Consider the following 24,268-nt stretch of genomic DNA (forward strand, 5'->3'; position numbering starts at 1 on the left):
ACCAAATGTGGCTGCCTGGGAAGGATCATGGAAACGACGTGTCCTCCTGCTGTTCCCAGGTGGGATTGGGGTTGCTCAGGTCTCTCCTGCCAGGGGACTCCAGACCGACACTCCTGTTTCCTTTCTTTCTACCAGAGCCATTCTTGCTGTGGGTGCCGATGCCCTGGGTGTGTCCATGGAACTTTTGGAGTGGAGTGGCCAAGGTGGGGACATTGCCCCTCTGCAGCTGGACTTTGCCTGAGCTGGTGCCCTGCTCTCTGCCTGGCTGTTGGGTGCTGGGGCATGTGGGACACAGGTCCTGCTAGCCCTGGGGGTCACCCTTTACCCCATGTGGCCACCACGTGTCCGCTCTGCTGCTCCCCTCCCACCTGCCCTGGCCGGGTGCTGACCATGCTGGTGTTGGTGCCAGGGGCTATTCTGAGCTCTGCTCCCAGGTCCTCCTCCAGCTCGGCCCCATCTCAGGGCTGGGGCTGGCGGGGGGATCTGGGGTGCTCTGGGGAGCCCCGTGCTGGGCTCCCAGCCCAGGTTGTCCCCTCGGGCAGCACCAGCCTGGTCTAGGTAGGCTCACACTCAACCACAGCGATTCCCCCATTTCTTTGGGGTGCAGAGGTGTGCACCAAGGAGGGCACGGGTCACACACGTGTGCCAGCCGGTGCAGAGGCCAAGGAACAGGAGGGCCCCGCGGTGCCACCGCCTCTCCCCAGGCGAGGCCCCGGTGCCACCGCCGCGGGTATTTTTAGCAGTGACATGTGTCACCTCAGCTGCCACCGCGGCGGGGGCGGGGGGAGGCGGCCGCTGACCCTCGGGGCTCTCCCCGTGCTGCCGCCGCCGCTCTCGGCTCGCCGGGGTCCCGCGGAGCCCGGTGCTGCTGTGGGACATCAGCACCCAGCACCCACCAGGTACAGGAGTTTGGGGGGTCCCGGGGTGGGGGTCGGGCTCCGTGGGTGCGCCCCTCGGCCGGGAGGGCTATTTTTAGTTGGGAATGGATGGCGATAGCGGCAGCCCCGGCTCCGGGGGAGGCTTCCAGGCGCGGGGCTGTGCTGCGGAGAGGAACGCGGCAGGGCAGCGATGGGAGCGGGGATGGGGAGGGGGACGCTGGCTGGGGACCCCTCGATGGCCTCGGCTCGTGGCACGCACCAGGGTGGCAGCGGGTCCTGGGTGGCAGCAGGAGCGGGTCTCAGTAAGGACCAGACCCAAAACTCCACGGCCCGGCTGGGGCTGCATCCTGAGCGGAGGGGGCGCGGTGCTGGTCACGGTGGTCCCGGGCCCCGCTGGTGCCGGGTGCTTGGCCAAGGCACGTCCCCTCCGTGTTTCCCCGTGTGCGGGGCAGGACGAGGGTCCCTCTCCGGCCGGGGGGTGACAGTGCTCTGTCGCTCGCCCCCTCCGGGCTCTGCGGTGCCATCGGGGCCAGTTCTGCTGGGACCGCAGAGCCCGGCTGGGGGGACAGCGCGGGGGCAGCGCCGGTCCCTGAGGACACGTGGCGCTCGGAGCAGCCTCCCGGGAAGGCAAGTGACATTCCCAGCCCGCTCCTGGCCGCTCCTGCCCTTTACTGTACAAGGAGAGGCACGGCAGGGCCGGGCGAGCCCCGACGCGCTCGGTGCATGAATGATCCCGACAGGTGAAGCCGGGGTCAGCCCCAAGTGGGGCACGGACGGGCTCCTGCGGCCACCCAGCCTGGAGCCGTGGGGTCCCACCATCACCCCCGTGCCACCAACCCTCTGTGCCACCCTCTCCCCACGCTACCCTGGTCGCTGCTGGTGGCCTCGCCCTCCCCAGCATTGCCACCCTGCCGCGCTCCGGTTGGTGCCCTGAGCTCAGGTGGGCAATGCCCGGCAAGGTCACGGTGCTGCCGGCCCGGCACAGCTCTGGGGCCAGCAGTAGCCCCTGGCTAACTCTCTCCTCTCTCTCTGCCCGGTGTTTCCCCGCGTGTCTCCTCACAGCACTGTCCTGCCTCGCCGCCACCATGGCCATCTCCTCGCGCCTGGCGCTCTGGGAGCAGAAGGAAAGTCTCGGTCCAGGCTGGCACTGGTGCTGTTTTGGGGCTGGGTGCTCAGTGCTGGGGGGGTGTCAGTGCAGCAGCCCCCGGGGTCGCATCCCCACAGCTCCCTGGGCACTTCTTTGGGCTGTGTCCAGCCCCCTGGCTCTGGGCTCCTTCACAGCCTGAGTGTTGTGGTTTGAATGATTTTTGCCTGCCTGGGTGAGCCTGGCAGGAGGCTGCAGGGTTTGTTCGATGCTGGTGCTGCTGCTGGAAAAGCTGTGGGAAGTGGGGCTGCTTTTGCCCTGGGCCTGGCACGGAGTGACCTGCGGGGCTGCATGTGGCTGTGGTGATGCTGGAGCTGCTTCTTGCCTGGCTGCAGCCAGGACGGTTCCTCCTGTGGCCAGGCCAGGGCTGCTGGCACAGAGCAGAGCTGGCAGTGCTCATGGGCTCCTGCTGTGCCAGCCCCCGGCGGCTGCACCAACCTGGGCGCTTCTCTCTGGGATTTTCTCCTCCCTCAGCATCTCTGACCCAGCCTGGTGCCCATGAGTGCCCTGTGGTCTCACCAGGGGCCAGGGCAACGCTCAGCCCTGCTGCCACTACCAGGCTGTGCTGGCTGCTGTCTCTGTGCCTGCCCTGTGACCCACCTCTGCTCCCAAACCCAGATTCGTGACGAGGACCGAGGGCCACCCCCATCTGCACCCCCCCTGCTCCTGTCGGTCATCCCGGGGGGGTTCATCAAGCAGCTGGTCCGGGAGACCGAGCAGGAGGCCAAGGCAGCACGGCAGAGGAAGGAGAGCAGGGTGGGCACCAAGGAGGAGGTGAGCACTGAGGGACCTCCCACAGCACCCACCAGGGAGCTGGATGTCCCCAGGTGTCCCCAGGTGTCACGCCAGGCTCCTCTCCTTTGCTTGGCAGCCCGTGGGGAAGGACGGCGAGGCCCGAGGAGGGGGGACCAGCGAGGGGCCACTGAGGAACGGGCTGAAGGCAGAGGGGCAGGGGGCCAAGGGGGTCACAGCCCCCCCCAACAAGGAGCTGCCCCCTGAGAAGGCTGTGGTGGGGACTGTCCCCAGCAAACCCTCTGTACCTGGCCCAGCAGCACCTGCCCCCCATCCAGCCGAGACACCCCCCAAAAAAGCAGAAACATCCCCCAAAATAGCAGCACCTGCCCCCAAACCGGCGGCGACATCCCCAAAAAGAGCAGAGACGCCCAGCAAACCAACAGAGACATCCTCAAAAACAGCTGAAACATCCCCCAAAACAGCAGAGGCTTCTTCCAAACCGTCAGAGACCACCCCCAAACCAGCAGACACCCCTCGCCCAGGGGGTCCCAAGGTGGTAAAGCCATTGTGGCTGGGGAAGAGCTCCAAGGACTCGTTTCTAGGGGGCAGCCCCCCAGCTCCTGCCCCTGCACCCAGCCAGGGCCTCCAGAGTGGCAGCAAAATCCCAGTGAAGGAAGTGCCCAAGGGAACAATCCCTGAGAGCACCAAGGAGAAGGGGACAGTCCCTGAGAACACCAAGAAGGAGAAGGGGACAGTCCCTGAGAACACCAAGGAGAAGGGGTCAGTTCCTGTGAACACCAAGGAGAAGGGGACAGTCCTTGAGACCACCAAGAAGGAAAAGGGGACAGTCCTTGAGAACACCAAGAAGGAGAAGGGGACAGTCCCTGAGAGCACCAAGAAGGAGAAGGGGACAGTCCTTGAGAGCACCAAGAAGGAAAAGGGGACAGTCCCTGAGAACACCAAGGAGAAGGGGACAGTTCCTGTGAACACCAAGGAGAAGGGGACAGTCCTTGAGAGCACCAAGAAGGAGAAGGGGACAGTCCCTGAGAACACCAAGAAGGAGAAGGGGACACCCCTGAGGCACGAGGAGCCCCCAGCCAAGGTGAAAACCCAGAGGGAGCTGTTGTCAGCCAGGAAAGAGCCAGAGAAGATGAAGAAAGATGTTGGAGGTGGCAAGAAGGAGCCAAGGGAGATCAAAAAGCCTGAAAAAGCAGCAAACAAGTCAGAGGATCTCAAGCGGGAGCCAGGAGGAATCCAAGAGAAGTCCACAGATGTGGGAAAAGAGGTGGGGAAGATGAAGGAAGAGCTGGGAAAGAGTAAAGAGATGCTGAAAGAGAGCAAAGGGATTGGCAAGAGCACGGACAAGGACCAGACTAAAGAAACATCGGGAAGGAGCAAAGAGATGAGCAAGAGCATGGAAAAGGACCAGGATAAAGAGGCATCGGGCGAGAGCACGGACAAGGACCAGGTAATGTGTCAGGTGTTATCTGTGTTTTGAGGCACTGGTGCAGTTTTCTGGTTTCATGCAGCTCCTCCCGTTCCCGTGGGCAGGGAGCAGAGGGGCAGGAGTGTGGAAATGTCGCTGTCCCTGCGGCAAAGGCAGTTTGTGCAGCTCAGCTTTCCTCCTGCTCCTGCCCAATCCCCCTCTCTCCTCCCCGCAGGCTCCGAGGGATGTTTGGTACGAGGCAGAGAAGGTCTGGCTGGTGCAGCAGGACGGGTTCACGCTGGGTAACTCTCCCTCCTCTGCTCTGGATGAGACGTGTCGGGAGCAGAGCAGGCTCCGGGTGCTGTGCCCTGCTGGGGTCGGGGTTGGGTTTGTCCCCTTGGCATCTCCCCAGCCCACAGCTGGCTGTGCCCCGGGCTGTCCCACGCTTGGGGACACTCACCAGCCTCTCCTTCAGCCACACAGCTCAAGCCAGACGTGGGGACACCGGAGCTGCCAGCAGGGAGGGTGAGGGTGCGGCGGGACGAGGATGGCACCGTCACCGAGGTGGACGAGGACAGCGTGCAGAGGGTGAGTCTTGGTTCTTGGGATACTTTTTTTCCTTATATTTACATATGTATGTACACAAACAACAGGATGAGACTGCTGGAGCAGCTGTCGGGATGCCTTTATTCCATCACAATAATCAGCCTCATTTTACAGAGCTAAGCACAGGAGATGGACACAGCTTCAGCCACTAGAAGTTTTTTTTTGTTACAAAGTCTTTTAACGACTTTCTAGCCAATAGCATAATATTAAAAGCTGACAAACCTTTGCTCAGGCCAATTAATAAAGCTGCACGTACATCTTGCTTTGAACAATGCTTGCTTGTAACAGCTTAAAACAATGGATAAAGCTTCATTATTAAGCTTACATATTTCTACTATTTTGCTTAACATGTTTTCCTGGTGGAAAATCTTTACACAGCTCATAGCCCTGCTGTTTCTTGTCCTCGCATCTTAAGCATTCTTGCATTCTCCATCTTGAGATTTGCCTTCACACAGTCCAGTCCTCCCTTTTACCTTTACCACTAAGGGTTTCACAGATGGAATTGTGCCTCTTAATCCTGGCATCTTGAGTGATTCGACAATTCCCGATTATATGTGCTGTCGTTTCATAATTGGCACCACAATGTCTGCAAGATCTAACGCAGTCATCCCTCCTACCCCCGGCTAGGAATTCTCAGCTTTCTGAGAGTTTTATACCTTTCCTATTTCCCACAGGTGAGCCCTGGGCTGGTGCAGGGATGGGAGCCCTGCTGCAGGGCAGTGCCTGGGCACAGTGATGCTTCTCCAGGCTGGCTGTGCCCAAGGTGTTGGGGTTCCAGCGGGTGTGGCACAGCCCTGCCATGCCAGCAGAGCTCGAGGGGTCTCTGTTCCCACAGACCAACCCCCCCAGCCTGGACCAGGCCGAGGATCTGGCCATGCTCATCAGCCTCAACGAGTGCAGTGTCCTGAACACGCTGCGGCAGCGCTTCCGTGCCCGCCTGCCCTGCACCTACGCGGGGCCCAGCCTGGTGGCCATCGGCACCGGCCCCGCGCCCGCAGGAGCCGGAAAGGTGAGAGAAGGGACCTGGGGCAGCGACACCTCCCGTGGGAAGCGGCCACCAACCCTCCTGGGGACAGTGGCGGAGGGCGCCGGGCACGGCGGGGCCGGCAGGTGGCACCGTGGGATCGTCACAGTGCGGGGACATTCCGGATGCTCAGGGGACATTTGGGACCGGGGATGCTCAGGGGACATTTCGGACTGGGGATGCTCTGGGGACATTTGGGATCGGGGATGCTGAGGGGACATTTGGGATCGAGGATGCTCAGGGGACATTTGGGACTGGGAATACTCTGGAGACGTTTGGGGACTTGGAATGCTCTGGGGACACTCGGGACCGGGGATGATTTGGGAGGGGGCTGCTCTGAAGATACTGATGGCCAGGAATGCTCTGGAGATGCTTGGTCTTGGGGCTGGGGGTGCTCTGAGGACTCAGTCTCGGGAGGTTCTGCATCCTGTGGAGCAATCATCATCCCGAGTGTGAATATCTTGAGGATTTTCTCCGTGAGAAGCATTTTCGGGACGTGCTCTGTCACTCTCTCCCTGCCCGCAGGTTCCCAGGGGGAAGCGGGACAACCTTCCCCCGCACATCTGCTCGCTGGCACACAGAGCCTACAGGAACCTGCTGATGCAGCGGCAGGACCAGGCCATCGTCCCCCTGGGGCACAGCGGGGCCGGCAGGACCCGGTGCTGCCAGAGCGCTCTGGAGTACCTGGTGGGCACGGCGGGCAGCCTGGACGGCAGGGTGACAGGTACGGGCAGGGTCTGGGCAGGGTGACAGGTGTGGGCAGGGTGACAGGTACGGGCAGGGTCTGGGCAGGGTGACAGGTGTGGGCAGGGTGACAGGTACGGGCAGGGTCTGGGCAGGGTGACAGGTGTGGACAGGGTCTGAGGTCTCAGGTACGGGCAGGTTTGAGGTGTGGGCAGGGTCTGAGGTGTAGGCAGTGTTACAGGTATGGGGAAGGGTCACAGGTATGGGAAGGGTCTGGGCAGGGTCTCAGGTACGGGCAGGGATGGCTCTGCATGCCCGGTGCTGAGCAAGGGCAGCACACAGAGCCTGTGCAGGCTGGGGGCACACAGACACACAAAATCCTGGCCTGATTTGTGCCCACTGGGGTGGCTCCTAAGCAGCCGGTGTGGCCGCGAGTGCCACTGTCCCCGTCCCAGCCTCAACAGATTTGCTGCTTTGATAAACACCGGCGTGAGCAGCGGGAGGGAATTACTCGAATGACCCCGGTGCCTGGGGCAGCGCTTTCCCACCTGCTCGGGTTACTGGTGACGCGGGAGGAAGCGCTGCTCCCGAGTGGCTTCAGAGGGCAGGATTGGATTTTGGAGCTCTCCTGGGTACACCGTGCTCTTGCACAGCACTGAGGGACGGCCTGGAACAGGCTGGGCAAGCTGGCACATCCCGTTCCCATCAGTGTACACCCTCTATGGGGTGCTGACCCCATGCCTGGCCAGTTCCCCAGGGCTGGGACAGACCCCAGGAGGAGCAGGTAGAGGTGAGGCAGGAGGAGACACCTCCTCCAGAGCTGCAGGGGCTCAGAGAGGCTCTGATGGGGTTTGTGTTGCAGTGGAGAAGATCCAGGCGATGTTCACAGTGCTGGGAGCCTTTGGCTCGGTGACCACCAGCCACAGCAGCAGCTCCACACGCTTCTCCATGGTCCTGTCGCTGGATTTCAGTGCCACTGGCCAGGTCACTGCTGCTCACCTCCAGGTACCTGGCACCTGGTGAGATGGGACGGCTGTGGCTGAAAGTGGGGGTCCTTGGGGTGGGGATGAGCCTCCCCTGTGCTGCACTTCCCAGCCAGGCTGGGCATGAGGAGCGATGCTCTGCTCTCTGCTCCTCCTAAACCAGAGGTGCCCAAATGGCCCCTGAGCAGAAGCTCTGTCAGCAGTGTGGCAGAGTCCCCCAGCCTGTCCCCGTCCCTGGCAGGGAGCTGGGAGCAGTGCTGGGATGAAATGTTGATGAGGAAATGTATAATTCAGCGTTTCATTAGCAGCACCTCACAGCCGCCTGGAGCTGAGCCTCAGAGGGCTTTTATCACCGTCAGGGCTCTTATCAAAGCTCTTTAATCAGAGCTCCCCATGCCCCTGGGCCTTGTCTGGGGGAGGGCTGGAGCTTTGTCTGCTCCTGGGGAGCGCCAGGGCTTCCCACTGCTGCTCCTGCTCTGCCCTGGGCACCCACGGGGAGCTGGTGGCCCGGTGGAGCTGTCCCTGTGCAGGAGTGGGAATGTCCCCATTGTGCCACCAGAACCATGCAGGCACGTCCGTGGGACAGCGGGATGGGGACCCCCAGCTCTGCAGACTCACTGCTGGCTCCAGTGCTGGCACTGACACCTTAGGCAAGGCTGGAGCTGAGCTGGGCTTGTCTGGAGCCCAGGCAATGACTTATCCCAGTCCTGCAGCGTCTTTGCTGGGGCCATGGCACTGCCCAGACCCCTGGAAGCTCAGAGGGACCGTGGGTGTTGCTTTCATGCACTGAAGTGTTGCCTGGATCATGATACAGCCCTGGGTGGGAGGAACAGCCCCCAAACCCAGCTGAAGAGCAAGGAGAAATCCTTCCCTCCTTGGCAGATCCCAGAGCATCTCCCCATGTCCCTGTCCCCTTTTCCCTCCCCAGACCTTGCTGCTGGAGAGTGCCCGCGTTGCCCAGCAGCCCGAAGGAGAGAGCAGCTTCAACATCTTCCCACTGCTGCTGGCGGGGCTGGATGTGGCAGAGAGGTGGGTGTGAGGCTCCAACAGCCCCGGGCTGCCCAGGGATTCCCCATACTTTATACCTAAATTCCCTCCATCAATGGGGTTTTGAGACCCCCGGATAAGAGATTGTGAGATCAATTAACATGTTAATGGGGCTGCAGGGATCTTTCTGCACATACAGAGATTTTCTGTGGAATGAGGGCATTTCCTGGTGCTTTTTTGCCCCTCCACTAAAGCTGAAATTGGGGTGAGAAATGAGACAGAGCTCCCTTTCCCTCTCACTTCCCCTCAGGCTATATCCCCAGGAGGAGGCTCCTGGTGCACCAGCTCATGTCCCTGCGTGGGGCAGTGCTGTGGTGGCCTGTCCCATCCAGGATTCTCAGATGGTGCTGTAAAGGTGGCTGGGGGTGCTCCGGCCAGGCAAGGAGGGAGCTTGACTCTCTTATTTTTTTTTGTGACTACTCCCAGGACGATGCTGCACCTGCACCAGGTGGCTGAGAGCAATTCCTTTGGGATCAAACCGTTCACAAAGGTAGGGAGAGGGAAATGCTGGAGTCTGAAGTGGGATGCTTCAGGGCACCCCCTTTGTCACCACCAGTTAGAGAATGACTTGTTGTCCCTGGGTGACTCCAGTGATGATGCCACTGTACAGGGAGCCTGGAGGAGAGGGAGGGAATGTTGGGATGTGAGGGAGGCTCTGCCCAAACAGCCCCCCCAGCACCCCTCTGACACCACAGGGGAGCTGCTGGGACTGGGGCTGCCCTTCCTGGGATGTCTGCTTGGGTTTTCCACAGCCACAGCCACCTTGGCACCAGATCCTGCTGCTCCAGGGTCACCTATCCCGGATGTTCCCTTGCAGCAGCAACTCCCAGGGGCAAGAGCATCCTTTGGCAGCCTAGAATGTGAATTTTAGGGGTTAAAGCTCCACAGCTGATTCCCACCTCCAGCCCCTCGTTAGTCTGAGCTGTCTGCAGAGCCCCAGCAGATTGTCCACGAGCCAAAGTGCTGGGATGAATTGCAGCAATTTGCAGTTACATCATCTACTGATGAATCCAATATTCCATCTTCATTAGGGAGCTCCTGCTCCACTTTGGCAGCCAAAAGAATCTGCTGCTGGAGCAGCAGCTCTAGGGAGGGCACAGCAAGGTCCTCACCCTGCTGATGCAGCAGGTTTGGGTTCAGAGATGGGGTTTTACCCTCCTTCCACAGCTCTGATTTTTGGGGATTTGCCGTCCCAGAATGGGGAGTTTCCCCTGGTCCATGCCAAGGTGGGATGCTGCCCGCTGGAGCTGGTGGCTCCTGGCCCCACAGAGCAGTCCCTGAGCTGCAGGACAGGGTGTCACTGGTGGGAGGTGGCAGGTGTTTTTGGTGAGGAGTGAGGGGACAGGGCTCCATGGGCAACCTGGGCTGTGGAAGGTGTCCCTGCCATGGCAGGGGCTTGGAAGGAGATGAGCTTTAAGATCCCTTCCAACCCAAACCATGATATAAATGAAATAAATGATGGATGATATAAAACATCCACCTCCAGCTGCTGCTCTGTAGGCTCCCATGAAGTGGGAATTATTACATACAAATCCTTGTATGACAAGGTGATGCACACTGCTTGCTCCCAACACCAGGCACCCCAGCAACCTGCCAGTGGCTTCCCCACTTGGTCCAAATTTTCTGAGGGTCCCTTGCTGTGTTTCCTTGCCGTCCTGATGGTTTCACTCTCCCTTCTGTGGGGCACAGTGCCCAGCAGAGGCAGTGACATCCCCTGGCTCTGTCTCCCTGCAGCCTGAGGATAAGCAGAGAGCCTCGGTGGCCTTCTCCCAGCTCCGGGCTGCCATGGGCACGCTGGGCATCAGCACAGAGGAGCAGGCGGCCGTGTGGCGAATCCTGGCTGGGATCTACCACCTGGGAGCTGCTGGAGCCTGCAGAGGTGAGGGGAAATCTGTCTCTGCTTCCCTCACACCTTGTCTGTCACCAGAAGGTCAGACGTGACACACACACACACACACACACACACAAGAACAGAATAACAACGGCGTCCTCCTTTATTTAGTGTGTTTTCTATATTTATATAGAAATAGATTTAGAAATATATAGAGAAATTTATATAGAAATAGATACAGAAATATATATATCTCTATATTTTTCTATATTTCTATATATAGAAATATAGTTTATATAGAGTATAGAGTTTATATATTCTTAACAAAGCGTGATCTCAAGTCATTGACTACATCGCAATAACTTATTATAGTAATTGGTGCAAAGCAATTAGCCTCAATATATTTGGCAAAAGTTTTGCAAAAAGTTAGTAAGGCGTGTATACACGTTTACTTATGCATGTAGTTTAGTACAAAAAAATTTGGTGTCTTTTAAAATCAATTTTCGTGCTAATGGCTTTGTCTTCTTCTTTGCTACGGATACACTCAGAATTCATCAATTGCTGTTTCTGTTACTAACTCAGTTTGGCTCACAGGCCAGCTGCCAAGCCTCTCTGCACTTGTGTCTGTGCTTGGAGCAGGGAGGGAGCGTGTCCTGGCAGGGATCAGTGTTTGGGGCTGTGCAGGGATGATGCTCAACCCAAGGCTGCTCCGTTCGTGGTGGTTCCAAGTTGTTCCTTGCTCTTCCTCCGTGGTGGGGTGTGGGATGCTGGTGTCCTGCCTCGTGGGGGCTTCTGGACACATGGGGACAGGGCAGAGACTGCTGAGTGTCACCTCATGCCAGCTCCTTAGGAAGGACTGGGATGGGTGACACCTTGGTTGGCACATTGTCCCCAGTGACACCACGAAGGGACAGCCTCAGGTCAGCACTAATTTCATCATCTCTTGAGTGTCTACCACAGTAACTGAATTATAATAGGCTGAGTCTGGATGAAGATTGTATTTATAGAGACTTTGTTAATATGGGCGAGCAGAAATTGCCTTATCCCTTACAAATTATTTTAGGACCTGCTCTAACCCATTTTAGAGGCAGCCACATTGATTTACACACTTCAATTTATGAGGGCTGCATAAAGGCTGCCATAAACTAAGCCACAGACATTTATAAATGTCTCTGCAACATGTCATAACACATCTTATGGTAATTTATGCCATTAATCATTTATTAATTATTTTAAAAGGATAGATGCTGTCATGACTTACAGTGAGTTCTCTTTTCTCCTTTTTGGTGTTCTCTTTCCTCATCTCCATCTACCTAAATGCCCTTCCAGCCTTTATAGATGACCCTGTGCTCTTAGGCTGATGAATATCAGAAGGCTCTTGGCCAAAAAAATTTTGAAAGTCCTTCTGCCCTGTGAGTTTTCAGGAGAGCAGATTTTGGAGAAGTGTCTCATTTTGGGAGTGCCCAGCTCAAGGGCAGCTGGAGGGATGTCACAGGGAGTTTTGCTTTGCTCAGACTTCCTGCACATTCAGCCCTCTGTAAATCAGTCTGGGAGGGAATTGAATGCTGCATCCAACAAATGCTGCTCCATTCTTTGAGCAGGAGCAGGAATGGGAGTAGCAGCTCCAGGCAGCTCCAGGCGCACTCTGGTGTGGGATTAACACGCAGAGCATGTCTCAGTGTCGCTCACTCTGGTATTGATTCCCCCACCGTGTGTCAACAAAAGGGGAGAAATGAAAGGAAATATGGATAAAAAATGGATCAAAGCTGGGTGGAGCAAAAGTCTCAGTGGGGGCGACGACTCTTTTAATGTGGTTAAACCTGTCTCCCGATAGCCATCTCTTCCCTTCCCCTTTCATGCCCTTTGATGTTGTGTATTCCAAATCCTCTCCTTGAAATCTCACCGAAGGGAGCCTTGGCACTGCTTTTCCAGGGCATTCAGGAGCTCAGCCCCGCTCCTCCTCCATCCCCATCCACAGCCTCGTGTTAAACGGGCCCCAGTGTGGGCTAAAGGCACCTTTTTCCCTTCTCTCCTCACCCGTTCAGTTTGTTCAGGAATAAACCAGGAGGGAACAGCACCACCTCTCCCTGGCTGGGGGTGGAAAATGCATTTGCAGCTACAAAAACGCTGAGAAGAAAAGGTTGAATTTCAAAAGCTTGTTCTGCTCTATCCTGGCGTCAGCCCTTCCTGCTGCCTTTGAAATGTATTCGAGCAGCTCTTTTATTAGGAAAGCAGCCTGGCAGCTGGAGGCCAGCAGGGCACCCCGGGCACCATTCACCTGAGTGCTCCAGTCCCTTTGTGGGCTGCAGAAAATCCCCAGTTTTAATTTATTTGCTGCCCCTGTAAGCGGAAGGGAGGTTTGGGGTGCAGCAGGGGGGGAGTTCAGCTCGCTCTCACACTGCCCTTTTGCTGGCTGATATCAGAATAAAGATCCCAGCTCCCTGTGGGCTTCCCACCACGCACCTGTAGTGGAGGTGGCTGCCATTCCACCCTCCTGGTGCTGCCACAGGTGTGTCAGGAGTCACTCCAAACCCCCTGGCACAGCGAGGCTGCTGCAAATCCAGCATCCTGAACCCCTCTGAATGGAGGAAAACCACCGGGCAGGAGGGCTGGGACCTGCTGCTCAGGTGGAGGACACTGAGCTGCCCCAAACCCTGCAGAGGTGTCAAGGGCACCAGGGCAGCAGGAGGGAGGGACAGGAGCACCCAGACAGCCAGGGGGGAGTTTTGGGGTCAGTGAGAACACCATCAATAGCTCAGGGTGAGTGCTTGAGCTGCTGCTGTGGCCCAGGGGGTCTGCACAGACCCACCCCTGTGGCATCACGTCCTGGGAACCCAGGAAATCGGGCACTGAGCAGCTTGGAAATGGGCTGAGAAATGGGAAAGAGCTGTCCCTGTGAGTGCTGACCCTGTGCTTTCCTTCTGCTTCCCTTAAATATTACCCGAGCTGAAATAATTCCCTTCAGGTGTTAAAGTCAGCGAATTTTCCATGGTCGCATCACACTCAGGAGAGCCATGTGGAGCTGCTGCTGGTTATAGTTTATGGAGGGTAAAATGGTTCCTGGTGATGCCAGGGCTGAGTGGACCTTCTTGTTTATCCCAGGGATGCTGGAGTGGGCAGTGTGGGGTGCTGGAGTGGGCAGTGTGGGGTGCTGGAGTGGGCAGGGTGTGGGATGCTGGAGCACAGAGGGATATTGGAATGGGCAGTGTGGGATTCCAGCCTGCTCTGTGCAGCCCTGGCCCCCAGCCCCTCCAACTCCCTGGCAGGCAGAGCTTTTGTGTCTGACAGGAATCAGCGTCTGTCCAGCCAGCTCAGACAAGAACAAGCGAAAACAGAATAAATCAAAGCCTGGAGTGCTGAGGCAATTCCCCTGCCTGCTCCAGCACAGCCCTTGATGTTGGAATCCTTCAGTCAGCATAGAAAATACTGGGAAAGGATCAAAGGGGAAGGGAGAAGGGGGCTCTCATGGGTGTGAGGGCCCTCGAGCCCTGCTTTGTGCATCCCCTCGGCCAGGAGTGGGTCCTCCATGGATATCCCCAGGATGTGGCCACCTCTCTCTCTCCATCCCACACCCTCTTCCCTGCCACCAGCTGTGTTTTAATTTTAGCTGCGAGCCCCCTGAGCTCCTCACCCACCACCCAAAAGTGCCACCCTGAGGTCTCTGGGTGACTTTGGCTGCTCCCATTTGTGCTCATCCCCCATGCCTGAGCTGTGCTGCCTGGCTGCCTCCACGGCACCTTTCTGCCCTGGATTTGTAAAAGGATTAATCCTGCAGATTACTTCCCTATTGATTTTAATCATTAAGCTGGAATCATTATCACCGGATGTGAGTGATGTCTGCTCCTGGCTGTGGGGACAGCAAACACTGCTGGGACCCTGAAAGGTGATCCCGGATTTCGAGGGATTGGTTGGTAATCCCATCAGCTCCCACCAGCACATCTGCTGCTTTGATCTGCTCAAACTCTTCGGACACTGATGTCCTGTGTTTGCCGACTTGCTTTGGACCATTTTGATTTTGGGGGTGCACGAGGGAGGGCATGGGGGCGTTTTGGTGCTGCTGGGGCAGAGCTGGCCCTGGCTGAGCCCCCTGTGCCCCTCTGCAGTTGGCAGGAAGCAGTTCCTGAGGTTTGAGAGTGCCAGCCGTGCTGCCGAGGTGCTGGGCTGTGACGTGGAGGAGCTGGGCACTGCTGTCTTCAAACACCACCTGAGGCACATCCTGGCACAGGTGACAGCACGGGGCCAGCCCCAAGCAGAGGACAGCACACCAGGTACTGGGATGTCCCGTCCTTTTTCCCTTTATTTCTGCAGGAGAGGGGGAGGTGAGGCACATTGTCCTGTTCTCCTTAGGCTGTGATGCCCAGTGAGGTCTCTTGATATTCATAAAATCATTAACTGTGCTGGGTCACGTCGCTGCCCTCAGCTCTCCAGCTGGCCCTGCCTGACCCCCCTTAGGGACACATGAAATCAGGTGAATTCAGATAAGTGATGTGGCTGAAATGCTGTGAGAGCTCTGCCTAGAAAAACAGGGGAAGTCACCAAACTCCACAAATGGAGCTGGGCTGGTGTTGTGCTCCAGATGTGGATCAGGGATTGTGCTGCTGAGCCACCATAAACCTTAAATTATTGCATGGATCTAATTCACGGAGGCAGATCCAGCACGTGCAAGGTGGGAGGGTGAGATATTGCCTGGATTTCAGGTCAGCCTTCCCACATTCCTTAAAAGTTGGACTTGATGATCTTAGAGGTCTTTTCCAACCTTGATGATTCCATGATGCTCAGCAGCAGAATTCCAGCTGGGCCTTGCAAACTATCCCGATAAAAATAAGGACTTGAGGAAGTGGCATGGCAATAATTGCATTCCTTAAATCCACGTGAGGCAGGAGAGGAGCTGAAGGCAGGCGAGGGGATGTGCAGGGGTGCTCTGTGGAGCTGTGCGGGTTCTCCTGCACCACAATCCGGGGAATCCTGGGTGCCACCTCAGCTCCGTGCAGGATGAACTTGGCTGGAAATGAACTTGGCTGTTCCTGCTCTTCCCTTCACTGTGCCAGGGCCAAAGCTGTCGGGAGTGGAGTGTGTGCAGGGAATGGCCTCGGGGCTCTACGAGGAGCTCTTTGCTGCCGTGGTCTCGCTCATCAACAGGTACCAAAGATCTGATGGGCGCTGGGGCTGGGGGTGGCAGTGCCTTCTCCAGGGGCATGGAGCAGGTGCCTGATTCCTGCTGGATTCTTGCTGGATTCCTGCTGGAAAAACAGGCAGTTGTGTGAAAAATCTTAATGTGTGAGCTGCGCTGGCACTTGGGACACCCATGTCCCACGCTCCTGTGGCACGGGCACCACGAGGGCCTGGCTGGCACCACTCTGCTCCTACCTGTGGCTAAATCCTGGTGCTGTGTGTGCCTTTTCCCAGGTCCTTCTCCTCCCAGCACCTCTCCATGGCCTCCATTGCCGTGGTGGACACCCCTGGCTTCCAGAGCCCGCGGCAGCAGCGGAGCGAGCGAGCGGCCACCTTCGAGGAGCTGTGCCACAACTACGTCCAGGAGAGGCTGCAGGGGCTCTTCTACGAGAAAACCTTCCTGTGGGAGATGGAGAGGTACAAAGAGGTGAGGAGCAGGGGCTGGGAGCTGCTCCCAGCACCTGGGGAGTGGGGCTGCCTTTGTCCCCAGGGGTCTCTGTGTCCCGCTGTGGGGTGAGAGAGTAACTCAGGAGCTTTACTGCAGCAGAACTGGGGGGGTTCTGCGTGGAGCAAAGCCTCTCTCTCTACCCCCTGCCTCAGTTCTGAATCCTCCTGGCTATTTCTGATGTGCCAGAGATGCTCTCTTGGCATCTTTGTGGAAGCTTTGTGGCAGGGGGGTTGGAATGAGATGATTTTAAGGTCCCTCCCAACCCAAAGCACTCTGGAATTCTATTATATACTTGCTCCAGCTCAGGAGACTGTTCCCTTCTGTTGTCACAGATGACTTTTTCCTCAGGTGATGAATAATAGAGAATAGAAAGGAAAATGATAAATTATTGCAGAAATAAGCTGCTGAGAAACCTACAGGCAGAGATGAACTTATTATAGGCTTGAAGGAGTTACCATAATGCCTCTAGCCCTGGGAAAATAACTGAATTCCTATGGTTTAACACACACATCATTGAGTAAGGAGAGATGTGCCCTTCCCTAGTAATGTAGACTTCCAGATGCCATCCCACGACTGAAACAAGCTTTTAAATGATGTTTTCCAGGAAAATGTTGAGGTGTCTTTTGATCTTCCAGAGCGCTCTCCACTGGCCACGCTGTCCATCATCGACCTGAGCTGCTCCCAGGTACCCTGTCCCCTCTGCAGCCTGCTGCTCCAAGCAGTGAGGGCTCCAGAGGCAGAGTGGGACCCTGTGGAGCATCCCAGAGCAACCTGAGGTGTTGCAGGGAGGGAGGGGCGCAGCATCCACCAGGACCTTTTTGGCTTTTTAAAATATAAGGGCCCTCCCTGACGAATCCATCACCCCTTCCAGCCTGGGCTGATGGGCTACTCTGGGACACTGTCACTGCTGAGGGTGATGTCCAGAGCTGGATCAGGTTGGGAGGGTCTGCTCTGGGGTGGGGGTCACAGCTGGGCAGTGGGAGCAGGATGGAGGGAACAGAGCAGGATGGAGGGAACAGAGCAGGATGGAGCAGAGCAGAGCAGGATGGAGTGAGCAGAGCAGGATGGAGCAGAGCAGAGCAGGATGGAGCAGAGCAGGCTGGCGTGGCTGTGGCTGGAGCACAGAGCCCTCGTGTTCCTCGGCAGCCTCAGGTGCTCCCAGGCAGCCCCGGGGCCGCTCGCCGGGGGCTGCTGTGGATCCTGGATGAGGAGGTGCTGATCCCAGGCTCCGGGGATGGCACTGCCTTCGAGCGCCTCTGCTCCTACTTCGCCACCAAGGGACCCGACCAGGAGGGTGAGTTGGGCTCGGCTTGGCTGCCCAGCCTCTGCCATCACAATTTTCTTTGGGAGTTTGGGAGATGTGGAGGATTTAACCCCTCACTGGGCTTTTCTCTGGCCGGACCTGGGGTGCTGCTGCTGTCACAGGTGACGGGCACCTGCGTAGGTGTGAGCAGACCCTGCACTTCGAGATCTGCCACCAGCTGGGCACGGCCCCCGTGCGCTACGACCTCACGGGCTGGGTCAGCAAAGCCAAGTTCAACCTCTCAGCCCAGAATGCCATCCAGGTGCTGCAGAATTCCACGGTGTAAGTGCCAGGAGGTGCCACAGCGCCGGGGGGGAACCCTGTGCCCGTGGGAGGAGGACGGGGATGTCCCTGCCCTGAGCTGCCAACCTGCTCCAGAGACAGAGGGTGGTGTGGGGCATCAAGGGGGAATGGTTTCCCACTGCCAGAGGGCAGCATTAGGTGGGATATTGGGGAGAATTCCCTGGCTGTGAGGGTGGTGAGGCCCTGGCACAGAGCAGCTGTGGCTGTTCCATCCCTGGAAGTGTCCAAGGCCAGGTTGGACAGGGTTTGGAGTGACCTGGGCTAGTGGAAGATGTCCCTGCCTGTGGGGGATCCAGCACAAGTCAGAGCTGTGAGGCTTCACCAGCAGCTGCCCAGGTTTTCCCAACTGCTTTGAGCAACCTTGTAAAATAAATTGGAATTGAAAGGGAACTGAAGTGCTGCAGGTGTCTGTGCACACAGGGGGATTTTAACCCTCTGCTTGTGTACTCCTGCCTCATTTGGTTTGGGCTTCAACCCAGGGAAGCTTTAACAGCAGTGAACAGCTCCATGCTCGGAGCAGAGAGGATGAAGCGGGTTGGGGTGTGCCAGCATCCTGGTCCACCGTGCAGAGCAGCACCAATTTGGAATTTGGGGCTTTGGGTGTTGCATCCCTGTTGAAGAAGCTGGGAAACCGATCCGGCCGTGTGTGTCCCGGCAGAGCCGCGGTTCGGGAGCTGATGCAGCCGCGGGCCAGCGCTCCGCTGTGCTGCCGAGCCCTGGCCGGGCTGGACGGGCGCTCCCAGGCTGCCCTGCACCGCAACGCCTGCCTGAGGAAAACCTTCGCCAGCAGCTTCGCCGCCGTCAGGAAGAGGTCGGTGTGTGCCCAGATCAAGCTGCAGGCGGTGAGTGCCGGCACCGGGACCCCGTGGCTGCGGCTCGGGGGGGTTGTGGCACACAGCGTGGTGGCCACACGCTTGCCTTGCTCCCTTTACCGGGGAGCCCACACCCCCAGCAGTGACCTGTCCGTCCCCATTGTGGCTGTGGCCACTGGGAGTGCTGTGCTGGCCAGTCCAGCACTGCTATCACACAGGGAGAGCCCCCCCGGCAAAGAGATCAGTCACAGATTACACACTGATTACACAAATCATACATTGATCACACACAGATCATACAGTGATCACACACAGATCATACAGTGATCACACACTGGTCACACCCAGATCACACCCAAATCACACACCGATCACACCCAGATCACACACTGGTCACACCCAGATCACACCCAGATCACACATTGATCACACCCAGATCACACTGATCACACACTGATCACACCCAGATCACACCCAGATCACCCAGATCACACCCAGATCACACCCAGATCACACCCAGATCACACCCAGATCACACACTGATCACACACAGATCACACACTGATGACACACAGATCACACAGATTACAGAAGCGCCTCGCTGCTTTAATCCTCTTAAGTGCTCAGACAGTAACCAGCCCTTGGCGCTGGGCACATGCCAGGCTCCTGCTGCTCTCACATTTAATTAAGTGTCCAAACTCTCTTGAGGAGCGGAGGCTCAGGCTCTGCTGATTCCCTGACCAGCCCGTTTTGGGGTCTTGCCTGTCCCCAGCATGCCTCAACCACGATGATCTTTAACCCTTCCAATACGAAGCGTTCCATGATTCTACCAATCCTGGTAAATTTTCTGGCCACCTGAGCACATGGGACGTGAGGAGGAAGGGTCCTGCTCAGTCCTGCTCTCCACCTGTGTTCACCCCTCTGACTGACGCTGTTCCCAGCTCGGAGCTGACTCCTCCACCTGCCCAGACACCCTGCAGGTGCACAGGGAGCACTTCCCACTGCCAGCACGTGCTGACCCTTTGTCCCTTCCATCCCCACTGACCTCTGCTGCCCTCCAGGATGCCCTCACCAACCTTCTCCGACGGTCCCAGCTGCACTTTGTCCACTGCCTGCTCCCAGGGATGGGCGGGGAAGGGCCGGTCCCTCGGCCCCCAGCGCCGCCAGATGCAGCCCCACAGCTGGATGTGGTGGCCCTGAGGACACAGCTGGAGGGCACCCAGCTCCTGGATGCCCTGCGCCTGCACCGTGTCGGTAAGTCCAGACCCTGCTCTGGCCCCTGCCCATCCCACCTGCTGCTCCCTGCCCCTGGCTCAGCCCTTCCACTCTTTGCTCATCACCTGCTTCTCACCAGCAGGCAAGGAATCCCCTCTTTGAGAAATTCCCCATTCAGAAATCCTCCTCAAATTTTATTCCTGCTTTTTGCAAGGGTTCTGAGCCCCTCTCATGCCTGAGCTCTGTGGCTGCAGCTCCAATGCAGTTCCTCTTGGAGCACCCATGCATCAGGCTGGACCTGCACTGACCACAACCACAGCCCATGCCATGGGGAGAGGGAGCTGTGCAGGAGGTCCAGGAGCATGTCCTGTGTGACACGAAGTGCTGGGGTGGCATCTGGTCACATCCAGCTCATCTCTGTGCCCTCTCCCTGCCCTCACTGCAAGGGTTTCTCTCCCATGGCAGCTCCCCATGTCCCCTCCACCCCCGGTGCCCTTTGCTGGATGTCCCAGCAGGTCCCTCCCCATCGTGCCAGTGCCCTGGGGCTGGTGCAGCTCCCAACAGCCCTGTGTGCCCGCAGGGTATTCGGATCGGCTGCTCCTCACCCAGTTCTGCAGGCGCTTCCAGGTGCTGGCTCCGGAGGTGCTGAAGAAGCACAGCTCTGCCCACGAGGTGCCAGAGGAGAGCAAGGTGTGTGCTGGGCTGGGGGGCACGGGCTGAGACCCCCACTGGGGCTGTGGTGATGCCAGAGCTATTCCAGCAGGACAGGGATAGGAGAGGGCAGGATGTGGGCATTGCTGTGGCCCAGCAGAACAGTCCATATCCCTGGCTCCCCCAAAACCCGGGACAAGCCAGGCAACATTCCCAGGGACCTAAGAGAGCAAGGACTGTGGAATTTCTGGGCATCACCTGCAGCCCGGGGTGACTCCTCACCTCACCTCATCTCACCCCATGATGCTGAAAGCCAAAAGAGCTCAGGAAGGAATCTGGACATGTGCCAGTTTTATTTGTTTCCTAGTAAATTTGTAGCAAAACCGGCACAAAGCCGTGCCTGGAATAAGGCTATGGATGAGCCAGGAAGAGCTGAGAGGAGCTGAATTAAAGCTGGGCACGTGCTGTGTTGTGCAAACTGCAGCCAGCATGTGCAAAGGCAGTTAAGACCTCGGGATTTAATAAGACAAGTCTGACAATCGGGAAAGGTCAATATTGCTATGAAATGCTGTTGGAGGCAGAGGGTGCCTTGTCAGCAGCGTGTAAGCAGGAGATTTGGAAAATCCCATCCTCCTTGGAGCTTGCTGCCACGAGGGTTTGTCAGCTGGGAAATGCTTCCCAGGACACAGTATTAATCTGGCTGCTGGAGCAGGAGAGAGGCTCGTCAGCTGCGAGGGGACAGAGCAGAGCTGGCCCTGTGCTTGTGTTTGGGACTGTCCCACACAGCCCTACACCAATCCTGGTCCCAGGAGTGCCACCAGAACAGGCACAGCCACAGCACTGGTGCTTCCTCACCCTGGCACAGTGTTTGAGGCTCTGTGATCCATATCCTCATTCCCTGGTGTGATCCATCCCTTCCTTGCACGACTACTGGTGAGGCCAGTGTGCTGCTCCTGAGTCTGTGGTGGAATATTCCTTCTGTGGGTTTGTCCTTTGGGGAGGAGCTGGGTGAGGCTGCCAGATGATGTGGTGTGGAGTGAGGTATTAGCAGAGGATTTTTGTTACAATTTCTGTAGCCCTGGGGCTTTCAAACCATCCCTCCAGCCGGCCAGCGTGGCTGCCCCGGGGGAATGGCTGGTGTTGCTGGCTGTTATGTTCATGATCTGGTCCAAAGCTTGGAGTAATTGAGTTCAGGCTTCTCCTTGGGATAATCTCCTGCTCGAATCCTCCAGGAGTTCTGTTCTGTGCCGGTGGGCTCAGGGGACAACTCAGCCCTTCCTCCTGTTTTTGGCTCCATGGGATGAGCTGTTGCTGAGGTGGGCAGGAGGGGAGCACCGAGTGCAGCTGGATGGTGCTGGGACAGGCACTGTCCCCTGTCACCTCCTGCCCACGCACCAAGGCTCTGCCAGACCAGGGATGGCAGAAAAATGGGGAAAATCTTGCCTGCAGCTGCAGATCTCGACTCCCCGTCCTGCTGAAAGCCTTGGGGGAGGAAAGTCCTTGCACTGGGACTTGGGACTGGGCAGATGGGCTTTGGCAAGGGGAGGAGGAGAGGAGGGCAGAGCTGGATGAACCCTTCCTGGAGATAAGGGGGTGCCTGCACCCCATTTCAGCAGCTCATAGCAGGCTGTGGGTGTTTCCTGAGCAGTGCCATGATGTGTCCCTTCTCCCTAGGCTATCGAGGAGCTGTTGCAGGCGCTGGACCTGGAGAAGAAGAGCGTTGCCATAGGGCGCACCCAGGTACGATGACTGTGCCCTGCTTCCCCGTTGCTCTGGTGTGTGGGGGAACAGCCCCATCCCAGACTCCCCAGCAGCCCAAAATTCCCCAAATTGAGGACGAAAGCTCCCCTCCACTGCTGCATGTGGCACCAGGTGGTCTGGGAAACAGACTCGCTAAATATCAGAGCAAAAGAATCCTAATTCTCATCTGAAAGCAGTGCCCAGGGTAAATCCTGTACCTAATTACCAAAATCCAGCCAGTTCCTGGTGGTATTTAAGTTCCTAATTACCACTGATGGCTTCTGGGAGTGAAGGGGGCTTGGGCAGTTCGTGGGCTTGCTGCAGAGCAGGAACTGTTTCAGCAACAACACTTGAACTTCAATGGTGATGCTCTCAAAGAAAAATTAATTTCACGTGCGTGCTTGCCTTCAGCTCTGGAGTTTGTAAAGAAAGAATCCATGGAACGGTTCTGTGGAGCAAAATGACTTTCTTTTATCCTGCACTGTGCAGTTTGTAATTATCTCCTCTCTGGAAGCCTCGTTCTTAATCAATAGCGCGGTGGCAGCCCCGGTCACATTTCGTTAGGGACGAGTTCGCTCTGCCGTCGCTTTGAGCATTGATTTTGTAGCAGCTGCGAAACTTGCGGGGCTGGGGAGTTAATTCAGACATTAATGAGGCAATCGAATGGGTGGTGGAGCAATCATGGCATCAGCTCGGCAGAGCCACTTTCCTTGGGATTGTGCTTTGATTCAATTTGGCGTGGTTAAAATGCAGCTCTGTCAGCACAGCCCCGGCCTCGCCCGTGTCACTCGGGGGTTGTTAAAGCTGGGCCATGCAAATGGTTGGGAGCTCCTGATCCTGGATTCCAAGAGCTTCTCCCAGCAGTGACCCAGAGACACTTCAGACACTCAGAGATCGATACTGGCCTGGGTTTGATGGCATCAGCAAACCTGTGTCATTTCTGAGGCGTTTCTGAGCAGTTCACAAAAAGAAAAAAATCTGGTTTATTTTGGTTTTGCTATTGTACCACATCGTTGCTGTTACCTGTGTGCATCTGTGTGCATCTGTCAGAATCCATCCATCCATCCATCCATCCATCCATCCATCCATCCATCCATCCATCCCTCTCCATAGTGGGGGCAACGGGCAGCATCCCACGGGAAAAAATGTTGAGGAATTGCGCCTTGTGATGGTCGATGCCTCTGTCGAGCAGGAGGAGGGAGAGGTTTCAGAGGTGTGTAACCTGTTCCTTGCTGCCAGGTGTTCCTGAAGCCAGGAGTCATCTCCAGGCTGGAGAAGCAGCGGGACAAGCTGATAGCCCAGAAGATGACTCTGCTCCAGGCTGCCTGCAAGGGCTTCCTCAGCCGCCAAAAATTCAAGAGACTGAAGGTACCCATCCTGTGGGCTGGGGATACCTGAGCCCAGCCAGCTCAGTGCTGCTGGGATATGGCCCACAGCACCCAAATAACAGCTCTTCTGAGCTCCTTTGGAGGGTACCAGCTTTTCCCTGCAGCCTTGAGATGCTGTGCTGCCATCCTTGAGCTCCTCTGCCACCCTTCCCTCTCCAGCCCCCTGTCCCAGCCTGGCCATGGCTGGTGAGGGTCACGGCTGCTGTGTCCCCACAGATCCAGCGCCTCGCCATCCGCTGCATCCAGAAGAACCTGCTGGTGTTCCAGGCGGTCAGGCACTGGCCCTGGTGGCAGCTGTTGAGCCACGTGCGGCCCCTGCTCAGCGTTAACCTCGCCGAGGAGCAGCTCCGTGCCAAGGAAGTGAGTGCCAGGGGCTGGGGTGGGGTGGGTGGGACAGCACAGGGCAGCACAGGGTGCTTTAGGGGCTCTGCCTGGTGGATTGGTCAAGTTGGAAGTCATTTCTGCCCAAGCAAAGACGTTTTTCCTACCATCCAGGAGCTGCCATCTGTTCTTAGCCCGGTGTCACACGTTCTGCAGAGCTGTGGAGGGAGAAGTGATTTCTTGCTTAGAGGGACAGTAGCAAACACACGATGTCCCCAATCAAACCCCATCCCAGGGTTCCCCCACTGCCCTTCTTATTCCTCTGCAAGCTCCAGGGGCTGTGTCCCCTGAGCCAAACCCCTGAGGATGGGCTCAGCCTGTGGGGTGATGGAAGATGAGCATTCAAAGACACCTGTGACACAGGGGACAATATCCTGTACTGTCCCCGGTGCTGTGCTGCCATCCACCTGTGTTGCCCCGGGTGATGGGAGATGCTAATGGACATTTTTTTTGTCCCAGGAAAAGTTCCTTTCACCCCTCTGCACGCTCTGAGATAT

General features: G+C 57.2%; 1 protein-coding gene across 1 annotated transcript in view; it reads left to right on the top strand.

Annotated features, from left to right (window-relative positions):
- The first annotated feature begins 1,963 nt into the window (after window positions 1-1,963).
- Window positions 1,964-24,268, top strand: part of MYO18B (myosin XVIIIB) — a 53,996-nt gene continuing 31,691 nt past the window's right edge. The window contains exons 1-26 of the mRNA XM_088175872.1: window positions 1,964-2,000; window positions 2,639-2,796; window positions 2,894-3,058; window positions 3,245-3,433; window positions 3,536-3,547; window positions 3,788-4,126; window positions 4,416-4,485; window positions 4,659-4,771; window positions 5,625-5,798; window positions 6,339-6,537; window positions 7,360-7,502; window positions 8,409-8,509; window positions 8,954-9,017; window positions 10,262-10,406; window positions 14,462-14,626; window positions 15,407-15,497; window positions 15,765-15,957; window positions 16,583-16,663; window positions 17,125-17,272; window positions 17,404-17,563; window positions 18,243-18,426; window positions 19,458-19,650; window positions 20,192-20,301; window positions 21,937-22,002; window positions 23,242-23,370; window positions 23,607-23,750. Coding sequence (XP_088031998.1) covers window positions 1,964-2,000; window positions 2,639-2,796; window positions 2,894-3,058; window positions 3,245-3,433; window positions 3,536-3,547; window positions 3,788-4,126; window positions 4,416-4,485; window positions 4,659-4,771; window positions 5,625-5,798; window positions 6,339-6,537; window positions 7,360-7,502; window positions 8,409-8,509; window positions 8,954-9,017; window positions 10,262-10,406; window positions 14,462-14,626; window positions 15,407-15,497; window positions 15,765-15,957; window positions 16,583-16,663; window positions 17,125-17,272; window positions 17,404-17,563; window positions 18,243-18,426; window positions 19,458-19,650; window positions 20,192-20,301; window positions 21,937-22,002; window positions 23,242-23,370; window positions 23,607-23,750 — 3,573 coding nt within the window. The remainder of the gene's footprint in view (window positions 2,001-2,638; window positions 2,797-2,893; window positions 3,059-3,244; window positions 3,434-3,535; window positions 3,548-3,787; window positions 4,127-4,415; window positions 4,486-4,658; window positions 4,772-5,624; window positions 5,799-6,338; window positions 6,538-7,359; window positions 7,503-8,408; window positions 8,510-8,953; window positions 9,018-10,261; window positions 10,407-14,461; window positions 14,627-15,406; window positions 15,498-15,764; window positions 15,958-16,582; window positions 16,664-17,124; window positions 17,273-17,403; window positions 17,564-18,242; window positions 18,427-19,457; window positions 19,651-20,191; window positions 20,302-21,936; window positions 22,003-23,241; window positions 23,371-23,606; window positions 23,751-24,268) is intronic.

Source organism: Sturnus vulgaris, chromosome 19 (genome assembly GCF_052056855.1).
Source record: "Sturnus vulgaris isolate bStuVul1 chromosome 19, bStuVul1.hap1, whole genome shotgun sequence".
Lineage (NCBI taxonomy): Eukaryota > Metazoa > Chordata > Aves > Passeriformes > Sturnidae > Sturnus > Sturnus vulgaris.